We start from the raw sequence: 22367 nt of genomic DNA, 5'->3' as shown, positions 1-22367 counted from the left end.
TAACTATTAAAAAACAATTAGAGTAATCAGCACACAGACTGCTGTACCACTACAAATTATGGGAATTTTTCATTAAATTCTTTTTCATGGTAACATATTTTAGGCCAGGCTTATAGGAAAACACAAAAACCTAGTACGCTCTGCCTAGATTCTCCAAATGTGAATAGAATTCCCTTTTCTGTTTCTGCTTATATGCATGAGTCTTCCAAAAATTCAAAAATGATTCTTAGACTTTGAGCTATGATCAAGTGTAAAATGAGAAACAAAATGTATACACATATGTTATATGATGTTTTCTAGAAGCTGTGAACAAGCTGCAGACAGAAGCATTCTACCTCTATGATAGGGTGTATTTCCTGAAATCAAGGACACACTTGTATAACCACTGTATACTTATCAAGGTTAGGAAGCTAACACTAATGCATTACTTGCACCTACTTGTAGGCCTTCCTTAAGTCTGACCACTTGTCCCTGTAATAAAAATGGGGCTTTTGTTTGGTCAGAAGGAAATTAAGGGTTGTTAGATTTTATAAAATATTACTTTTATAATTTTTTCTATTTTATTGAATATTCTCTGTATTTACATTTCAAATGTTATACCCCCCTCCCCCTCAACTTGCTTCCATGAATGTGCTCCCTCTCCCAATCACTCTCTCCACTTCAGTGCCTTGGCTGTTGATGGTGTTGTTCTTCCCATGAGGGTGCAAACCCATCAGCTCTTTCAGTCCTTTCTCTAGCTCTTTCATTGGGGTCCCCGTGTTCAATCTGATGTTTAGCTGCAAGCATCCTCTTCTGTATCTGTATGACTCTGGGAGAGCCTCTGAGGAGACATCCATGTCTGGTTCCTGCCAGTAAACTCTTCTTGGTGTCAACAATAGTGCTTGGGTTTGGTAGCTGTATATGGGATGGTTGTCCAGGTGAGGCAGCCTCTGTAGAACTTTTCTTCAATCCCTGCTCTTCTAGTTGGCATTGTATTTTTGCTCCTGTTTTGTTCTCCCTTATAAGAAGGACTGAGACATCCACATTCTGGTCTTTCTTCTTTTTGAGCTTCATAAGTTCTGTGGATGTCTTTTTTTTTTTTTTTTTTTATGTGAGTACACTGTTGCTGTCTTCAGACACATCAGAAGAGGGCATCAGATCCCATTACAGATGGTTGTGAGCCACCATGTGGTTGCTGGGATTTGAACTCAGGACGTCTGGAAGAACAGTCAGTGCTCTTAACCACTGAGCCATCTCTCCAGTCCTACTTTTATTATTTTTAACCACATGTAAGTGTCTCTGTATGGGAGCACGCACACATGAGTGCAGTGCTCTTGGAGGCCTAGGATTCAGGGTTTGGAACCGCCCTTGGGTACTGGGCATTAAACTTAGGTCCTCAGGAAGAGCAGTGCTGCCTGTTTAAAATCCTCTGCCAATATAGAATGTACTTTTAAATTACAGCTCAGAAGTGTAGGTCATTCTCACACTGTCCTGTCCTGTCTCCTCCCACCCAGCTCCTCTATGTACAGCTTTGTCTGTACCTCTCTTGGGGCGTCTCTTTCTGCATTTAGCACATTCTGTTACATCTTTAGAAGCACGGCCTTCTGTGTAGCCCAGGCCAGTCTCAAACTTCAAACTCTCACCTCATTGCTTAGCCTCCCAAGAGCTGGAATTAGAGGTGTGTACACAATGCCCTGTTAAATCTTAGATTTTTTTTTTTTCTTGGTCATTTTATTCTGCTATTCCTATTTTGGTTGCCTGTATCTCTGCTGTTGCTCTTAAGTGACTGCTTCATTCCATATGTTTGAATTAAGTACAGGTCAAGTATCTCTTCTTATTTAAATACTTGAGACCAGAAATGTTTTAGGTATTCTTTCTTTTCAAGTTTTAGAACATTTGCATATACCTATTCTTAAAGAGATATTTGGAAGAGGCATAAAAATAAAATTTACTTTATTCCGTGTATTATTATACATACCTCAAAAGTAATCTTAGACAGTTTTTTGAGACAGGAACTTACTTTGTAGACTAGGCTGGCCTCAAATTCACAGAGTGCCATCTGCCTTTCTCTACTACTGGGATCAAAAGAGTGTGCCACCCTTGCCAGGTTATACTTCTGACGGTGTCAGCTATGAAACAGAGTTTATGTACATTGAACGAGGGAGGTCATGGTGCAGTTTTCTGAAGGGCTGCAAGATTCTCGAATTGGACCATCCCCAGCAGATAGATGCCCAGGGCCCACAGGATATAAACAGACTGTGGTGGTTATTTCTCTGTGCACCCTGGCTACATGCTTTGTTCTCTTCTTGCTACAGTTTGTGTATTGCCAAGTGTGTTGTGAACCCTTCCACAAGTTTTGCTTGGAGGAGAATGAGCGCCCTCTGGAGGACCAGCTGGAAAACTGGTGTTGTCGCCGCTGCAAGTTCTGCCATGTTTGTGGAAGACAGCATCAGGCTACAAAGGTAGACCTAGTCTTGGCAGCATGGAGCCTCCCTATTTCCATCCCTGCCTCCTGAACCGACCGGGGTGTGTGTCAGTATATACTGTCTGACAGTCGTTCTGACTGAAGATGATCTCTTGATTTTTCTTTCAAGTTTTGGGAAATAGAAGAAAACAACTTTAGGAAATAAATTCCAAAAATAAGTAAAATCTGTGGGATAAATTCACTTATTACTGAGTGGCTTTGAGAGGATGAGCCTGTGTTATTGGGGTGTCTTGGTGGAGAGGATGGTGTCATCTATACTTTCGCTGTTGTTCCCCTGCAGCAGCTGCTGGAGTGTAACAAGTGCCGAAACAGCTATCACCCCGAGTGCCTGGGACCAAACTACCCCACCAAGCCCACGAAGAAAAAGAAAGTGTGGGTGGGTACACACACTGTGCTACTTCCACAAGCATCGCGATCGTGGTGGCTGGGTGAGGCTGGTGGCTCGTAGCAGGGTCCCCTCCTTTAGTCTGCCAGCATAACAGCGGCTTCACAGTAATCTAGAGAAGACATCAGATCTAGGGATAATTGCATTTCCAGTATTTTTAAATAGCAGAAGTTACTAGCCCAAGAGATTCCTACTGAGTTCCTTTTATTCATTTCCAGATCTGCACCAAGTGTGTCCGCTGCAAGAGCTGTGGATCCACGACTCCAGGCAAAGGGTGGGACGCACAGTGGTCTCATGATTTTTCACTGTGCCATGATTGTGCCAAACTCTTTGCTAAAGGTACCCAGTGCTGAATGGTTTAGTGTTTGTGGGGACTTTGTGGGAGGCCAAGGGACGTTTTTCACTGTGTCTTAGATGGGTTAGACACATGTTCTAGTCCTGCTTTTTTATTTTTTGTTTGTTTTGTTGTTACTTGTTTTGTTTTGAGACAGGGTCTATGTAGCCCTGGTTGTCCGAGAACTCACTCTATAAACCAGCTTGGCCTTTAATTCACTGAGTCTCACATGTGTCAGCTTCCCAAGTGCAGAGATGAAAGGCATAGCCACCTCCCGTTGCTCCTTTTTTATTCATATAGACAACAACTTGGACCATTTTTCTAATTCATATAGAAAGAATTATGGAATGTATTGTTACTACTACTTAGAAACTACTGTTTTAAGGCAGTAGACCCAAAATGTGGTAAAAACCACATTTGGTTTCAGAAATGAGTTCAGGTGGTGTGTAAACATTTTATATTTCAGTAATTACACCAGAAGTCTGACCTTAACACAGGCCTATAATCTCTTAGCATGCAGGGTGCAGAGGCAAGAGTCAAAGACCAGCCCTGGGAACTTAGCAAGACCGGCTCAAAATAAAAAGGAAAGGAGGAGAAAGAAAGGCTGGGGATGCAGCTCAGTGTAGTTCTTGTCTACAGATTGCGAGGCCCAGGGCTCAGTCCTTAGCAGTGCAGAAAAGTAACTAGAACTGCAGTTGTGCGTCCATCAACTTTAGCGACTTACAGTGAAGGTGACACGCTCCTGTCAATCTTTTCTCCCCACACATCCTTCCCCTCCTCTTTTCCCTGCTCTGTCTTCACTTCGAGTCGCTACCTCAATGTGTAATCCATGTTGTCTCCTCCTCCTGCTGCCACCCCTTGCATGAGATAAGCAGCACCACTTGAGGACATTTGTTAAATAGTAAATACTGTGGGGGTGCATGCGCCAGTCAGACCTATGAAGACTGTGCTTAGAACGAGTCTTAGGAAGTGCTGGTCTGCGTTCTCCCACGCCAGCTGCCAGAACAGGAGTGAGTGGGAGTGAGAACATTACTCTGGTAAGGTGGGGAGAAGGCGCATTGTAGATACGAGGGAGAACAGCTAGAGGACAGTCCAGACTGGGCTGTGGTGGGTGGGAAGTTAGGGAGCAAGAGAGGGGAGGGGAGAGAAGGAAGAGGGGAAATAAGAAAAGAGGGCACAGGCTACAGGCAGAAGACTGAGAGCGCAGTGGCTAAAACACAGGAGTGAGAGGGTGGGGAGGGCAGTGAAAGCAGGGCCCCTATGGTAGAAAGATTTGGGGTACAGGTGGGTGAATGAGGAGGGTGCAGAGGAGTCACAGGTACTGGAGTGGACCTTGTCCTGTGTTTCTTTGGGACCTGACAAGGAAAAAATTTACCATTTCTTATTGTATTGTAAAAGGCCAACCATTGTGTTTAAAAGATATGTTGTTCCTTCTGATTCCCACCACACACAGTGCTAAGGCTATCCTTAAACTCTTAATCCTCCTGCCTCAGCCTCAGGGATTTGAGTCACAGTTGTATTCTGCACCCTTCCCCTAGCCTCTTTTTTTTTTTTTGTTATCATTAAAATCTGCCTTGTGGTCCTTATAGATGTGTCTCAAGAGTCTGTCTGAAGCTTTCTATGAGCTCACAGCCCACAGTTGTCTCAATAAGCTAGTGGGTGAGCACATACACCGCACTCCCCTCGTGTTCACCGGGGGCTCCAGAAGACAGTGGGCTTTTAGACTAGGTTGACAGGCGGAAGCCAAAAGCTGTGAGAGCGTTGGCATGGGCCACAGCAGGCTGCAACCTTGGCTTTCAGGGAACTTCTGCCCTCTCTGTGACAAGTGCTACGATGACGATGACTACGAGAGCAAGATGATGCAGTGTGGGAAGTGTGACCGCTGGGTCCACTCCAAGTGCGAGAGTCTCTCAGGTACAGAAGGTTGGAGTCTTTTGTTGTTTTTAGTTTCTTCCCAGTGCTACAGATACGGCCGCTGAGGGACATAACACTGAGTGTCATTGGGTTCTCTGTAGTGTCTCACTTTTGTGACCGGCCGGATGGAAGGCAGGGAGGGCTTGGCTCAGTTTCGAGGAGCACAGTCCTTCGTGGCAGGAGAGCATTGTGATCTCAGCCTGTGGTGTCAGCTGGTTTTCCTCTTTTGCTTTTTCATTCAGAGATCCTGGCCCATAGAACCATATGCCACCCACATTGTGGATGGGTCCCCTCTTCATTTAAGCCTCTCTAGAAACCCCCTCACAGATCCAGCCAGGTGTATCTTCTGTGTGAGTCCAAATCCTATCAAGTTGGTAATGAAGATGAACCATCACAGCACTAATGGATCATGTGTGTTCATTTCTCTTCAACAGTTACCTTGATGGTTCTCCAAACCTGCTGCTTACTATCTAGTCATGAGTTTATTTGAATAATGTCCCCTTTCGGGGTTAGAATATGCAGATCCTGTAAGACAGCGGTTCTCAGCCTGTGGGTCACAACCCCTTTGGGGGTCAAAACAGTAGCAAAAATTGGTTATGAAGTAGAAATGAAAATAATTTTGTGGTTGGGGGGTCATCCCATCATGAGGAACTGTTAAAGGGCGGTAGCTATCAGACTAGGAGCTCAGCTCAGATCCGCGCATGGAGCTCTGTGGGTCCACGGGATAGCTTTTCCTTTCCTTTCGAAGGCACTCATCATTCTGGGTTTTGTTTTCCTAGATGAGATGTATGAGATTCTGTCTAATCTGCCAGAAAGTGTGGCTTACACCTGTGTGAACTGCACTGAGCGGCACCCTGCGGAGTGGAGACTGGCCCTGGAGAAGGAGCTGCAGGCGTCCCTCAGGCAGGTTCTCACAGCCCTGCTGAATTCTCGGACTACCAGTCACTTGCTGCGCTACCGCCAGGTGAGCAGGGGTTCCATCTGTTTTGAGGATGTGATCTTGGGTGGTTCTACCTGGTAATGAAATAAGACTGGTTTTGTTGCCTGCTTATCTTTCCTTTCATTCTTCATATACTTTTTATAGTTTCTTCTCTTCGCCATAACATTAGGAAAAATTTTAGGACCACTGGGTTAGAGGGATTGCTCAGTGTTTAAAAACACTTCCTGCTCTTGCAGAGGACCCAGGTTTGATCCCAGCTCACAGCTGTCTGTATCTTCAGTTCCAGGGGATCTGGACTCTGTCCACCCTTCCTGGACACCAAGCCAAAAGATGTTTGTTTGGTCTGGGTGTGGTGGAATACTCCTGCCATTCCAGCACTTGGGAGGCAGAGGCAGGACTGTGGCTGTGAGTTTGAGGTTTACATAGTAATTTCCCATTTCAAAAGGAAAGACAAAGAGGAAGTTTGAGCTTCATGTACCAACGATGATGGGGATTTAGTGAAGGGCTTCTTTAAGGGAGCAGCCTGACCTCAGTTGCCTCTTAGGAAAAAACTTTACTCTGCTTCTCTGCAAGGGCTGAGGAGCCTCAAGCTTGAAGACAGCTTTGGCAAGCAGCATAAAAATCCCCGTTGTCTGTAGAAGTTTATAAAGTGGTCTTGGACAGCAAGCAATCCTGCTGAAAGAGCAAGTGTGTCACCTTAGCACAAAACTTGGTGCTGCTTTATCTTTCAGTATAGAGTTCCGACTTTATAACTTGTGTGTGTGCGTGTGTTGATGGCATACACACACATTGTTACCCACTGAGCCATCTCTAGCCACTAAACTCTCCGTTTTGGTTTAGGGAAATATTCAGCGATCTGTTCGAAGAATTGGACATAGTTTTGGCCTGTTTCTATTCCACCTTTACAGATGATTGAGCACAACTCTCTTTTGTTTACCTAGACAAGCTGTTAGAAAATAGGTTCGTCTTTAGCGCCTATTTAAGAAATCTCTGGCATTTTCATGTTCTGTGTTGTTTCTAGGCCATCTTACTAATTTTAGTAGAATGTGCACAGATGCCTCTTTCTTGGTGTGTGATGACAGAACCCTCTTTCCTGGCAACAGGCTGCCAAGCCTCCAGACTTAAACCCTGAGACGGAGGAAAGCATACCTTCCCGAAGCTCTCCAGAAGGGCCAGACCCTCCTGTCCTTACTGAGGTCAGCAAACAGGATGAACAGCAGCCATTAGACCTGGAGGGAGTCAAGAAGAAGATGGACCAGGGCAACTATGTATCTGTGGTATGTCTTGAGCACATGACCGATTTTCAAGTGTTTGTTTCAGCTTCCTCGGTTCTTTGGAAATATAGCTGAGTATAAGTAAATTTCAGAATGACCCATACTGTATTTAGAGGTGTCATGTTGCCTCAGGGTCCCCAGAACAGGAGTTATTTCAGCTGTATATTTCAGAAGGGTGTTGATATGGTGGTACCTAAAATAATTATTTTAGTTGGATCTGAATATTGTGCCTTCCTTTATCCATTTGTAGATAGTGACCATGAGCTTGATGGCTTTAAGGATGCACAGGGAGGGAGGACTCATTTGCTGTGTCATCCTTATTTACTATTGAGTTGGTTCTTGTTTGAGTACAAATATAAAAACTGTGACTGTGCTTTGGGCACTTACCCTGACAGACAGTTTGCATTCTTGCCTTAGCCTGGCATTTCTTGATTGCCCCAAGTTAATTGTGAACTGAATCCTAAAGGCCTCAGAGAGTAATTACACTGTATTAAAATAGGTTGTGGGTTTCCTGTTGGGTGCCTGTGCTGTGGGGGAGGAGGAGAGATGGTTTTGAGAACGCAGTACTTACTATGTAATGAATTATTGATGTTTTATTTTTGTATACAGTTGGAGTTCAGCGATGATATTGTGAAGATCATTCAGGCAGCCATTAATTCAGATGGAGGGCAGCCAGAGATAAAAAAAGCCAACAGCATGGTCAAGTCTTTCTTTATTCGGGTGAATGAGATACATAGTTCATGTTTTTAATGCTCAGTAATTGCCCTGTGAATACCTTCTTTGCTGTTTCTTGCTTTTCACTGTAGAAAGCTTCTTGGGTTTTATTTCTTCCCTCTTAATTCTTTGGGAGGAGGTGGGAAGTTGGTAAGGTTACCAGCATAAATAGATTTGCCTTGGCCTGGAATCCTTCTCATATTGTCTGAGACACTGTTGTGTAGTTGGTTTTGTTTGGTTTCTACATGAACCTTCTCATTTGCATTCTCTTTGTTTTCTTTTAGCAAATGGAGCGAGTTTTTCCATGGTTCAGTGTCAAAAAGTCCAGATTTTGGGAGCCAAATAAAGTATCAAACAAGTAAGTGAGAGCAATCGGTGAGAAGCAGACGCCGCGGCGCATTTGTAGATTGAATATGTAGATTTTATATTAAAATCAGCCAGCTGAAATGCCTGTTCTCTGCTGGTTTGGAAATGACAAGTAACATTTGTGTTTGTTGTAGGCTGGGAGTTTTTTGTCTGTTACCTTGTTGAAATCCTAGTTTGACATGTGACATACAGGCAGCATGTGCTAGAACAGTGTCATTGTGGCCAAAGCGGAACAGGTTTCTGGGTTATTTACTGCAACCTCTCCCTCCTCCTGCTTTTGACTCTCAATATGTACCCTTTAAATTTTATTCCAGTAATCTATTTTGAATTTTTTTGTAGAGTTAATCATTGTTTCTGTTTAATCAAAAGTTATGCATGCAGTCTTTCCCCTACCAAAGTACTGGGACGTGAACCCAGGACTCCATGTATTCTGCCACTGAGATCCATCCCCAGCCATGAGTCACATGTTAAGGTTATTACTTAAACTCAAGCGTGTTTTATTCACCTGTACTCCCTGCAGGTGGGAGACTAAAGAAGGAGGTTGAGGAATTCAGGGCAGCATGGGCTACATTGTGAGAGCCTGTCCCAAACATAATTGAAGTTTTTAAGGTGTTAAGTACAGTTAGGCAGTTGTCAAATTCTCTAACTAGTTCTTACATTCCGTGCGTGGCTTGGACATGGGTGCATTCAAGGCCTGCTGCTGGCAGGAACCAGTGTTGCGTGGCTCTGGGTCTCATAGGCACTCAGTAAGTACTTGTTGGCTCGATTGTTTCCAGCAGCGGGATGTTACCAAACGCAGTGCTTCCGCCTTCACTTGACCATAATTATGCTCAGTGGCAGGAGCGAGAGGAGAGCAGCCACACTGAGCAGCCTCCTCTAATGAAGAAAATCATTCCAGCTCCCAAACCCAAAGGACCCGGAGAACCAGACTCGCCCACGCCGCTCCATCCTCCTACACCCCCAATCTTGAGTAAGTCATCTAAGCAGTCATTACAGACCTAGATGCAAGTGAATCTAAATTTAATAAACTTGATCAGAAATTTCAGATAACAGAACTGTATCACATTTTGTAAGTGTCTATTTTCTTATGTTACTCAAGCTGAATTCTCCCCTAGAAACCATAGTGCGTAATGTTAACTGCATATCTTTGGGATCCTAAGGTACTGACAGGAGTCGAGAAGACAGTCCAGAGCTGAATCCACCCCCAGGCATAGATGACAACCGACAGTGTGCACTGTGTCTGATGTATGGTGATGACAGTGCTAATGTAAGTACTTTGGTATCTTCGGTCCTGGTTAATAACATCATGTGACCATTTGTTCTTGGCGTCAGTACCTGATGATTTTAATGAGTTTACTTCTGAGTTTGTGGAACCTGGAGTTATTTTTGGTTTTGTTTTCATTTTGAGACAAAGTCTTACCATGTTGCCCAGGCTGTCCAAGAACTTTTGATCCTCCTGCCTCAGCCCCCTTTAGTAGCTGGGCCTATAGACAACTGGCACTGTGGTTAGCTTTAGAGATTTCTTTAATGTGTATGAATGTTTTACCTGTATGTATGTATGTGCACTACCTGTGGAGGTTAGAAGAGGACGTGGGATTCTCTGGAACTGGAGTTATAGATGCTCATGAGCCACCACATGGGCCCTGAGAACCCAACCCAGGTTCCTTACAAGGCACCAAGTGCTCTTCACTACTGAGCCATCTCTCCAGTAATGGCTTTATAGAGTTTTAAATAAGTGATTAGTTGATTCAAAAGTGATTTGCCATAAATGAAGTTACTGATAAATAATTCTCAAAAAACTTGAAGTCTTCATCAGACACCAGTTGTATATTTTATAGCCTGTTTAGTGTAAGCAGTAGAATAGTTAACAGCTTCAGTTCTGACTGCCTGATGTCATTCTGTGTCTTCCTGCCTGCTAACTTTAGCACCAGCTTAACTTCAGTTAAATACTTACAGTGAAAATGATTCCTTTTCTTCAAACATGATTTTTGTTTGTTTGTTTTGAGTCAGGGTTTCTCTGTATATCCCTGGCTGTCCTAGAATTGGATTTGTAGACAAGGCTGGCCTTGAATCCACAGAGATCCACCTGCCTCTGCCTCCCTACAGGTATGAGCCACACGATACCTGCTTCATAAGTTTGATTTTTCTTTGAACAAAAGCTTGGGGTTTGAGATAGGGTTTCTCTGTGTATCCTTGACCATCCTGGATATCATTCTGTAGATCAGGCTGCCCTCAAACTCAGAGATCTGCCTGCCCCTGTCTTCTTAGTGCTAGGATTAAAGGTATACACCATCACTGCCCAGCTAGAAAGTGCTCTTAACCTCTGGACCATGTCTCCATTCTCACAAGGAGATAGATTTTAACCTAGCATGATTTAAAAAATACGTGAAGTTTTTATTTAATGGCTTTACACGGAGAAGTTAAAATGCATCATTTGGGGGAATGTGGGTAGGTATTAGAGTATCTGCTTGCATGAAGTCCTGTTTCAGGCTACCCACACTGTGGGGGAAACTTTTTAGTACAGTTTGGGAGAATTGAATTTTAAATATGGTTTTAAAGAAATGCATATTTAGGTAAACTTACCATATACTGTTTGTTTTTAATAGAATTATAAAAATTATTTCCATTTTATGGAGAAAAATTGAGAAAGAATATAGAAGAATGAAAACTGGATTATGATTTAATCTCTAAAGGATTATAGTTTTTTTTCTTGCAATATCTTGTCTGAGGTCAAGCTAATATGAAGGCCTTTGGCTTTATGTTCTTTAGGATGCTGGCCGTTTGCTGTACATTGGCCAAAATGAGTGGACACATGTGAACTGTGCTTTGTGGTCAGCAGAGGTATTTGAAGATGATGACGGATCACTAAAGAACGTGCATATGGCTGTGATTAGGGGCAAGCAGCTGGTAAGAACTTACTACATTTACGAGGGAAACCCCTGGTGGTTTTAGTCTTTTTCTGTGCCTGAATGTAGCCCTGGTTTTTGAGACTTATGACAGCACTGTCAGAGGATTCACTGGTGTCTGCTGTAGGTCTGGTCCTTTGAAGAAGGAAACAAAGTGTCAGTTTAATACACAGTGACAGAATTAGCTCAGGGGCCAAGTTAAATCAGCATTCAAAGGTCAGAGAATAAACCCTGTGAGCATACATGACAAGGAAGATGGAGAGTAGTTACAGCACCTGAGAGCAATCACAGTGGTATCGAAGGGGTAATGTCTCTAAGCTGGAATTTGACTGACCCTGAGGAGTCGTCAGAAGGAACATAGCCAATAGACAAAGTTGCACAAGCAAAGAAAGGTGTGGGTTGTGGAAAAGAGGAACACAGACTGTCTAAGAAAGTAGGAGTGACAGCCAGGGCCTGGTAAATTGAATCTTTGAGTTGTAGGATGAGGTACTGAACTGTGAAACCTAATGCTGCAGAACTGGTGAACTGACTAACTTTATGTCATCTGAAAGGAGAAATGCCTCCGTAAGATGGAGAATTACTGATTGATGGGGGCAGGCCCAGCCCATTGTGGGTGGTGCCATCCTGGGGCTAGAGGTCCTAGGTTCTGGAAGAAAGCAAGATGAGAGCTGGGTGAGGTAGAGGCAGGTAGATCTCTGAATTCAAGGCCAGCCTGGTCTACAGAATGAATTTCAGGGCATCCGAGGCTACAAGGAGAAGGAGGCAAGCAGGATGAGTAAGCCAGTAAGCAACACCCTTCATGGCGAGGGCATCGGGTCTGTCCTGTTAGAGTTCCTGCCCTTGCTTTTGTGAATGAAATAACTCTTCCCTCCCCAAGCTGCTGTTGGTCAGTGTTTTAATCACAGCAATAGTAACCCTAAGACAACTGGTTTCTTACTAGTAAAATTTTAGTAAAACTGAGTTGCTTTGGGATGTAACAGCTTTCTTGCAAAGATGTGGGGGTTTTTTGTTGTTTTTTGGGGGGGGGTTGACATTGTTCTTCATAGTTTCATGTGTAATAAACCAGCCATGCATTATGGGAAAATTTTGTTTCAGTGCAAAGTCTAAATCCCGTTGTGATGTTTAAATTATCTCGTTTCCGAGTTGTGTTTGTGCCCTTTCCCTGTAACTCAGCAGGCTAGCAGTAAAGAGAGTTCGGTGCTCAGAAGGGCAGGTTTGTAAAGAGATGACACATATCTCAGAGTTCCTTCTGCACTTACAGAGATGTGAATTCTGCCAGAAGCCAGGAGCCACCGTGGGTTGCTGCCTCACATCCTGCACCAGCAACTACCATTTCATGTGTTCCCGGGCCAAGAACTGTGTCTTTCTGGATGATAAAAAAGTATATTGTCAGCGGCATCGGGATTTGATCAAAGGCGAGGTGAGCTGTTTGTAACAGGCTTTATTATCTCAGAACAGACTTAAGTTCACAGTAAAATTAGCGAAAGGTAGCAATTTCCTGGCTCTGCTTCCACACTTACATAGCCTCTCCCATTAGAGTGGTGTATTTGCGGTGTAGATGGTCTACATGGAGATACACACATACACATTTCCCCAGAGTCATCGTTTACATCAGGGTTCACTCTTGATGTACATCCTGTGGGTTTGGACAATGTCTCATACTGTGTATTCATTGCTAGTTCAAATATGTATTTTCATTATCTTAAGAATTCTGTTTTCTACCTGGTTTTTCTGTCTTTCCCCCTAAAAACCACTGATTTTTAAATTTAATTTTTTTTTTTTTTGCTAATATCTACAAGTACTTTTACCTTATATCTAAGCAGTTTCCACTTCCAGAGTTTCTTGTGGTTGGAATCTTGCAGTTTGTAGCCTTTCTGCTTAGCAGTAAGTGTTGAAGATTCCTCCTCATCTCTTGAAGTCTCTAGGAATTTAGGAGGAAATACTGAAAGTGGAGAGATGGTGAATGCGGTTTGCCTCTTTCAGATGGGTGATTCTAAGATAGGTTCTCTGCTTTGCTTCCAGAGGTCAGTACTCGGAAAGTAATGTGTAAAGGGACGGTGCACTAACGCCAACCTTGGGTTTCATTTAAGGTGGTTCCTGAGAACGGATTTGAAGTTTTTAGAAGAGTGTTTGTAGACTTTGAAGGAATCAGCTTGCGCAGGAAGTTCCTCAATGGCTTGGAACCAGAGAACATCCATATGATGATAGGTACGGCCCAGGCCTTCGTTAATGGAGAAGGCTGTTATCTGTGCTTTTTCTGGTCCTTGGTTAGAAAGTTATCTCCTCATTTGTTCTAACCAGTTCCTCATTCCTTGGTTAGGCTCAATGACGATCGACTGTTTGGGACTTCTGAATGATCTTTCTGACTGTGAAGATAAACTCTTTCCCATTGGATACCAGTAAGTCCAGTAAAGACAGGGCATGCAGCCCTACAGCATGTCTTCAGTGTGGGTCATTAAATGTGGAGATGTCCTGGACCCGCCACCAGCCAGTTCTAATAGTAGGGCTTAGGCTGTCCTTACAGTCACAGTCCCTGTGCCTCAGCCTCATGAGTGCTGGAATTAGATGCTTGCATTTCCCTGCACAGCTAAAAGATTGTAAATGTAGTCTGGCTACATAGTGAGAGACCCTGTCTCAAACCTTATAACCTGTTATGTGAATTAAATTGCTTAATTTAAGCTGACAATGTAAGATCAAATCCACAAGTACTTGGGAGGGAAGCAGAGGCAGGGGGATCTCTGTAAGTTTTAGGCCAGCTAGAACCACAGGGAGTCCTATAATCTCCCTCTTCACAACCTCATTTTGCAATGCATTCTCCGGTTCTGAGTTTCAGCTCTTACCCCTTGTGTTTGCTCTGTACAAGCACAAAGCAGTCATACTTCCCTGTTCTGTAGGATGTCACTGACAACAGAAGGCCTTATGTTTGCACTGATTTTTAGAGTCTCAAGTTTAGTGCGCTGTAAGGCATTAATCCTTCATGGAAGGCAGTGACATTGTAGTTACTGTTTTTCTTTTTCAGTCGTTAGAATATTTTACTATTTCTGGTATTGTTTAAGAATCATACAACTTTCTGAGAGCATAAGAAACATCAGGGTCTTCACAGAGTTTAAAAACCACCACATTTGGACACTCTCTACCAAGAACCTAAGAAATAAAGCTAAGCTCTATTCTCTGAGTTGAGGAGACCAGTGAACCCATGATGGGGAGAAATTTGGGAAATGCTAGTTTGTGCATATATCGTCCATTGTGGGTCTTTTTTTTCCCATTTGCCAGGTGTTCTCGGGTGTACTGGAGCACCACAGATGCCCGCAAGCGCTGTGTGTACACATGCAAGATCATGGAGTGCCGTCCGCCCGTCGTCGAGCCAGATATCAATAGCACAGTTGAGCACGATGACAATAGGACCATTGCCCACAGCCCACCGTCATTTATAGGTTAGTCTTAGTCCAAGCAAGACTTGAGTTGTTTGTGACTGTGTGCTGGGACTGAAAAACGGCAAAGTTGTTTAATTCAGGACACCCCATTGTTTCCAGTTAGACGTTTATCTAACATGTCTGTGTGATGTGGATGAGATGTGGCAGAAAGACAACTTGTGGGACTCTCCTTTCACCGTGGGTGGAAGGGCCTGAACTCAGATTTGAGCACTTGAACCCATGGCAGCCCGCCAGTCCTGACAACTAGCTGGTTTTACATTGGTTCGTTTGTTGGCTATTTCAGCTGAGTTCTTTCAGTTATGCAATTTTATTTATCATAGAAGCTTCGTGTAAGGACAGCCAGAGCACATCTGCAGTTCTCAGTCCTCCATCACCAGACCGGCCTCGTTCACAGGCCTCAAGCTCCTGCTACTGTCATGTCATCTCAAAGGTCCCTAGGATTCGAACACCCAGCTACTCCCCTACACAGAGGTCCCCTGGCTGCCGCCCATTGCCTTCTGCAGGTAAAGGACTTCTTTGACTCACTGACCATTCTTTTGGGCAACCTTAATTCTGTGCCTATGAGCAGGTATATCCAAACGGCTGAAACTAATGACTTGGCACATTTGTCCTTGATAGACCTTCTTTTTTCTCCCTTGTACAGGAAGTCCTACCCCAACCACTCACGAAATTGTCACAGTCGGTGACCCTCTACTGTCCTCTGGTCTTCGGAGCATTGGCTCCAGGCGTCACAGTACTTCTTCCTTGTCACCCCTGCGGTCCAAGCTCCGGATAATGTCTCCAGTGAGAACTGGGAGTGTTTACTCCAGGAGTAGTGTTTCCTCAGTCCCCAGCCTTGGGACTGCTACAGATGCCGAGTCCAGTGCCAAAGCAACGGATCGCGTAGGGCTGCTGAATTCAAGTGCTAATCTAGGGCACAACACTCCCACTTCTTCAGGTTCACAAAGGACAGTGGTGACTGGAGGCTCCAAAACTAGTCATCTGGATGGGTCGTCATCCTCAGAAGTGAAGCGATCTGGTACTTCAGACTTGGCACCCAAAGGCTCCTCATTAAAGGGAGAGAAAAACAGAACTCCAAGTTCCAAGAGCACAGATGGATCTACACATATCACAGCTTACCCTGGAATTCCTAAACTGGCACCACAGGTTCATAACGCAGCTCCTGGAGAACTAAATGTTAGCAACATTGGCACTTTTGCTGAACCCTGTGCAGTGCCATTTTCTTCTAAGGAAATAGTCTCCTACCCACAGCTGCACTTGAGGGGGCAAAGAAGTGACAGAGACCAGCACATGGATTCTACCCAGTCAGTAAAGTCCTCTCCAAATGAAGATGGTGAAATCAAAACCTTGAAGCTTCCTGGTGTGGGCCACAGGCCATCCATTCTGCATGAACATGTAGGGTCTAGTTCCAGAGACAAGAGACAGAAAGGGAAAAAATCTTCTAAAGAGACTTGCAAAGAAAAGCATTCCAGTAAATCCTTTTTGGAACCTGGTCAGGTGACAACTGGTGAGGGAGGAAACCTAAAACCAGAGTTTGTTGATGAGGTGTTGACTCCTGGGTTTCTTGGGCAACGGCCATGTAATAATGTTTCATCTGAGAAGATTGGGGATAAAGTCCTTCCTCTTTCAGGAGTCCCTAAAGGTCAATCCGCACAAGTGGAAGGATCTTCCAAGGAGTTACAGGCACCCCGGAAGTGCTCAGTCAAAGTGACACCTCTGAAAATGGAAAGTGAGAAACAGTCTAAAAATACCCAGAAAGAAAGTAGTCCTGGCTCCCCTGCACACATAGAGTCAGCATGTCCAGCAGAACCTGTCTCAGCTTCCAGAAGTCCAGGAGCTGGCCCAGGGGTTCAGCTAAGCCCCAACAATACCTCATCCCAAGATCCTCAAAGTAACAACTATCAGAATCTTCCAGAACAGGACAGAAACCTGATGATTCCAGATGGCCCCAAGCCTCAGGAGGATGGCTCTTTTAAAAGGCGGTACCCCCGCCGCAGTGCACGTGCACGGTCTAACATGTTCTTTGGGCTCACCCCACTTTATGGAGTCAGGTCTTATGGTGAAGAAGACATTCCGTTCTACAGCAGTTCCACTGGGAAAAAGCGAGGGAAGAGGTCAGCAGAAGGCCAGGTAGATGGGGCCGACGACTTAAGCACTTCAGATGAGGATGACCTGTACTACTACAACTTCACTCGCACAGTGATCTCTTCAGGTGGAGACGAGCGGATGGCATCTCATCATTTATTTCGGGAGGAGGAACAATGTGATCTTCCAAAAATTTCACAGCTGGACGGTGTGGATGATGGGACAGAGAGTGACACAAGTGTCACTGCCACAAGCAGGAAAAGCGGCCAGATTCCAAAGAGAAATGGGAAAGAAAATGGAACAGATAACTTAAAGATTGAGCAACCGGAAGATGCTGGTGAGAAAGAGCATGTCAGTAAGAGTGCTGTTGGCCACAAAAATGAACCCAAACTGGATAACTGCCACTCCGTAAGCAGAGTGAAAGCACAGGGCCAGGACTCCTTGGAAGCTCAGCTCAGCTCCCTGGAATCGAGCCGCAGAGTCCACACAAGCACCCCCTCAGACAAAAACTTACTGGACACCTACAACGCTGAGCTCCTCAAGTCAGACTCTGACAATAACAACAGCGATGACTGTGGGAACATCCTGCCTTCAGACATCATGGATTTTGTACTAAAGAATACTCCGTCTATGCAGGCTCTGGGTGAGAGCCCAGAGTCCTCTTCCTCTGAGCTCTTGACTCTTGGTGAAGGACTGGGTCTTGACAGTAATCGGGAAAAGGACATGGGTCTTTTTGAAGTGTTTTCTCAGCAACTGCCAGCAACAGAGCCTGTAGACAGTAGCGTCTCCTCTTCCATCTCAGCAGAGGAGCAGTTTGAGCTGCCTCTTGAGCTGCCGTCTGATCTCTCTGTCCTGACCACCCGCAGTCCCACCGTCCCCAGCCAGAATCCCAGTAGACTGGCTGTAATCTCAGATTCAGGGGAGAAGCGAGTGACTATCACAGAAAAATCAGTAGCCTCTACGGAGGGAGACCCAGCCCTGCTGAGTCCAGGAGTAGACCCTGCTCCTGAAGGCCACATGACTCCTGATCACTTCATCCAAGGACACATGGATTCAGACCATATCTCCAGCCCTCCCTGTGGATCAGTGGAACAAGGCCATGGCAACAATCAGGATTTAACTAGAAACAGTAGCACTCCTGGCCTTCAGGTACCTGTTTCCCCTACCGTTCCCATCCAGAACCAGAAGTATGTGCCCAATTCTACTGATAGCCCCGGCCCATCTCAGATCTCTAATGCAGCTGTCCAGACCACTCCACCCCACCTGAAACCAGCCACTGAGAAACTCATTGTTGTTAATCAGAACATGCAGCCACTTTATGTTCTCCAGACTCTTCCAAATGGAGTGACCCAAAAAATCCAGTTGACCTCTCCTGTTAGTTCTACACCCAGTGTGATGGAGACAAATACCTCGGTATTGGGGCCCATGGGAAGTGGGCTCACCCTAACCACAGGACTAAATCCAAGCTTGCCACCTTCTCAGTCTCTGTTCCCTCCTGCTAGCAAAGGATTGCTTTCCATGCCTCATCACCAGCACTTACATTCCTTCCCTGCAGCTGCTCAAAGTAGTTTCCCACCCAACATCAGCAGTCCTCCTTCAGGCCTACTTATTGGGGTTCAGCCTCCTCCAGATCCCCAACTTTTGGGTTCAGAAGCCAACCAGAGGCCAGACCTCACTACTACAGTGGCCACTACATCCTCTGGACTCAAGAAAAGACCCATATCTCGTCTGCACACTCGAAAGAATAAAAAGCTTGCTCCCTCTAGTGCTCCTTCAAATATTGCCCCTTCTGATGTGGTTCCTAACATGACACTGATTAACTTCACACCCTCCCAGCTTTCAAACCACCCCAGTCTGTTAGACTTGGGGTCACTTAACCCTTCATCTCACCGAACTGTCCCCAACATCATAAAAAGATCTAAATCTGGCATCATGTATTTTGAACAGGCACCCCTGTTACCACCACAGAGTGTGGGCGGAACCACTGCCACAGCGGCGGGCTCATCAACGATAAGCCAGGATACTAGCCACCTCACATCTGGGCCTGTGTCTGCCTTGGCATCCGGTTCGTCGGTCCTGAATGTGGTATCCATGCAAACTACAACAACCCCTACAAGTAGCACATCAGTTCCAGGACATGTCACCTTAGCCAACCAGAGGTTGCTTGGGACCCCAGATATTGGCTCAATAAGTCATCTTCTAATCAAAGCCAGCCACCAGAGCATGGGCATTCAGGACCAGCCTGTGGCTTTACCACCAAGTTCAGGAATGTTCCCTCAGCTGGGGACCTCACAAACTTCCTCTGCTGCTGCGATGACAGCAGCATCTAGTATCTGCGTGCTCCCCTCTTCTCAGACTGCAGGCATGGCAGCTGCATCCCCTCCTGGGGAGGCTGAAGAACACTATAAGTTACAACGAGTAAACCAGCTCCTAGCTGGCAAAACTGGTACCCTGTCTTTGCAGCGGGATCGGGATCCTGATTCTGCTCCGGGGACCCAGCCGTCCAACTTCACCCAGACAGCAGAAGCTCCTAACGGTGTGAGGGTAGAGCAGAACAAGACTTTATCCTCAGCTAAGCAAGCCAGCTCCACCTCTCCAGGGAGCTCCCCATCCTCTGGACAGCAGTCAGGAAGTTCCTCAGTGCCAGGTCCCACTAAACCAAAACCAAAAGTCAAACGGATTCAGCTGCCCCTAGACAAGGGGAGTGGCAAGAAGCACAAAGTTTCCCATTCTCGGACCAGTTCTGAAGCACACATTCCACACCGAGAAGCCAACCCAGCGCCCCAGCCCTCGGTTAAACGGTAAGTGATGTGCAGCTTAATTCTGCAGCTGCGGACTTGTGTGCTCTGGGTGAGTCGGCTTGCAAGGCACTCACCTGGTACTCGTACTGGAGAGTCGCTTAGGCTTCTGGTAGTGATCAGCAGAGCAGACTAGCTTATCACTGCATGTTTGACTGGGAGCTAACTGCAGTGTTTATTGTCCTTTGCTTTGATTTCAGACCCAATGCTCACACTTGGTCCTCTTTCTGTTCTGCTGAGGTTTGGGGGTGTGTGTAAGGGAATAATAGTCCTGTCGTATGAACAAGGGCTCCTACTGCGGAGTCTCATGAAGCCCTCCCTGTTTTTTGGTTTTTAAAAAAGATTTATTTATTTCATGTATGAATACACTGTAGCTGTCTTTAGACACACCAGAAGAGGGCACCAGATCTCATTACAAATGGTTATAAGCCACCATGTGATTGCTGGGAATTGAACTCAGGACCTTAGGAAGAGCAGTCAGTGCTTGTAACCGCTGAGCCATCACTCCAGTCCCCCCCCCTTTTAAAGCTGGTTATTTTATTTATTTACACTTCAAATGCTATCCCCTTTCCCAGGTTCCCCTCTGCAAACCCCCATCTCATCCCCCCTTACCTGGCTTCTATAAGGGTACTCCCTCACCCACCCACTCCCACCTCACCACCCCAGCATTCCTCTATACTGGGGCATCAAGCTTTCACAGGACCAAGGGCCTCCCCTCCCATTGATGCCAGAAAAGGCCCCTTCAACTCCTTGAGTCCTTTCCCTAACTCCTCCACTGGGGTCCCTGTGATCAGTCCGATGGTTGGCTTCAAGCATCCACATCTCTATTGGTCAGGATCTGGCAGAGCCTCTCAGGAGACAGCTGTATCAGGCTCCTGTCAGCAAGCACTTCTTGGCATCAGCAGTAGTGTCTGGGTTGGGTTTGGTGTCTGCATGTGGAATGGATTCCCAGATGAGGCAGTCTCTGGGTGACTTTTCTTTCAGTCTCTGCTCCACTTTTTGTCCCTGCATTTTCATTAGACAGGAGCAATTCTGGGTTAAAAATTTGGAGATGGGTGGGTGGCCCCATCCCTCACCAGGGGCCATACCTAACCTCTGGATATGGTCTCGACAGGTTCTCCCTCCCCTTTGTGGGTTATTTCAGCCAATGTCATACCCATGGGGTCCTGGGAGGTTCATGCTTTTCTGGCCTCTGGGAGCCCTGTCTGTTTTAACAACCTCAGTGGAAGTATAACATATAAAGCATAGAGGACACTTCCCTTCCCCTTCTGCCCTCTTACTAGCTTTTTGTTACCATAGTTACTGTCGCAGACTCATGAATTTTATCTGTCCAATGCATATTTGCTGGTGGTTGCTTGAAAGATACAATTCTTTCTTGTAGGACTCCTAGAGCAGACAGGGAGCAGCAGGATGCAACTGGAGTGGAACAGCCATCACAGAAGGAGTGTGGGCAGCCTACGGGGTGAGCTGCTGCCAGTGACTGTTTGCCACATGTAAAATAGGCTTCCTCCTGACTTGATTGGGTTTTGTTTGGTTGTCAAGAGTGTTCTGGGCAGGCATCACTTGGTGTGGATGTCTTTAATTCCAGAACTGGGGAAACCTGAGTTTGAAGCCAATAAAAGCCACATACTGAGGAACACCCACCTCCCAAAAAAAAAAAAAAAAATCTTATTTTGTTTTAATGAAACTAAGTAGTTTAGGAACTAAATACAGACAGGCTTGTTTAAAAAAAAAAAAAAAAGAGGTAGAATATATTTTTATCTCTCAATTTGTATTTATTACTTGTGTGATACGTGCACTTGTATAGCATGCATGTAGAGAGGTCAGAGAACAATTTTGTGCAGTCATTTCTCTCCTACTGCCTTTGAATAGACTCCAAAGATCCAACTCAGGCAGCCACACTTCCACAGCAAGTCATTTTCCTCTCTGAGCCATCTTGCCTCCCACCTTACCATCACCACCACCACCCCTTTTCCCTTTTTCTAAGCTAGAGTTATTTAAATAATTTCTATTGATTCCTGTTTGCCCTGCTCCCCACTTCTTAGTCTGTTCCTAGAAATGAGTTTGGTAGCTGAAGAGATGGTGAAGTAGCTAAGGATGCTTCCTGTTCTAACAGAGCTGCCATGCTTGGATTTAGTGCATCTCCAGCTTCTGTGGGTACCCACACAGTCACAGTATACCTACGCACACTAAACATTTTAAAAATCAGCTGAACTAAATTTGATTCCTGAATCTTACAGTGGAAGGGAGTGTTCAACACCTGGGCATACACACACTCCAATAATAAATAACAAATTTTAAAGCACTTCATGCTCGTTTTCTTGGTAGTTGTTTTAAATAACTGATGGGGTATGTGGCGGATTGTGAGCAGTCGTTTTTATCCTTGAGTTGAAAACCAGCTGGCCTTGCCTTTAATGTCTGGTTTTATTTTCCTTCAGACCAGTGGCTGCTCTTCCAGAGATCCAGGCACCACAGAATCCAGCAAATGAGCAAGAAAATGCAGGTATGTGGTTGATTAATAGGTTATAGTGGAGAACTCTAAAGCTAAAAGAACTGTTTAAAAAAATCATATATGCTAGCTGGGCATGGTGGTGCACATTTATAACCCCAACACTTGGAAAGCTGAGTTCAAAGTAAAATTGAGCTGCATAGTAGATTCAAGGGCAGCCCGAGCTACATCACAGCCTAAAACACAAGAGAATTACCTGCATTGTCTAGATGGGAGAGAAGCAAACTAAAGTCTCAAGAGCTCA

General features: G+C 45.1%; 1 protein-coding gene across 3 annotated transcripts in view; it reads left to right on the top strand.

Annotated features, from left to right (window-relative positions):
- The window catches only part of KMT2A (lysine methyltransferase 2A), a gene marked incomplete at its 5' end in the record, with an annotated part of 78173 nt that overhangs the window by 44232 nt on the left and 11574 nt on the right, over positions 1-22367 (top strand). For 2 of the 3 annotated variants that reach the window (XM_080930297.1, XM_080930295.1), the window contains 19 exons: positions 2295-2441; positions 2745-2840; positions 3068-3188; positions 4984-5097; positions 5877-6061; positions 7141-7314; positions 7921-8031; positions 8310-8383; positions 9168-9361; positions 9552-9658; positions 11161-11298; positions 12559-12717; positions 13388-13505; positions 13618-13696; positions 14571-14731; positions 15052-15234; positions 15375-19617; positions 20996-21076; positions 22053-22117. In XM_080930297.1, the coding sequence (XP_080786423.1) occupies positions 2295-2441; positions 2745-2840; positions 3068-3188; positions 4984-5097; positions 5877-6061; positions 7141-7314; positions 7921-8031; positions 8310-8383; positions 9168-9361; positions 9552-9658; positions 11161-11298; positions 12559-12717; positions 13388-13505; positions 13618-13696; positions 14571-14731; positions 15052-15234; positions 15375-19617; positions 20996-21076; positions 22053-22117 (6550 nt within the window). Of the gene's footprint in view, positions 1-2294; positions 2442-2744; positions 2841-3067; positions 3189-4983; positions 5107-5876; positions 6062-7140; positions 7315-7920; positions 8032-8309; positions 8384-9167; positions 9362-9551; positions 9659-11160; positions 11299-12558; positions 12718-13387; positions 13506-13617; positions 13697-14570; positions 14732-15051; positions 15235-15374; positions 19618-20995; positions 21077-22052; positions 22118-22367 lie in introns of all 3 variants that reach the window. The other variant, XM_080930296.1, reaches the window with a different exon arrangement.

The sequence above is a fragment of the Micromys minutus genome (genome assembly GCF_963924665.1).
Source record: "Micromys minutus genome assembly, chromosome: 16".
Lineage (NCBI taxonomy): Eukaryota > Metazoa > Chordata > Mammalia > Rodentia > Muridae > Micromys > Micromys minutus.
The sequence above is the reverse complement of the archived record's forward strand: the minus strand, read 5'-3'. Positions and strand labels throughout refer to the sequence as shown.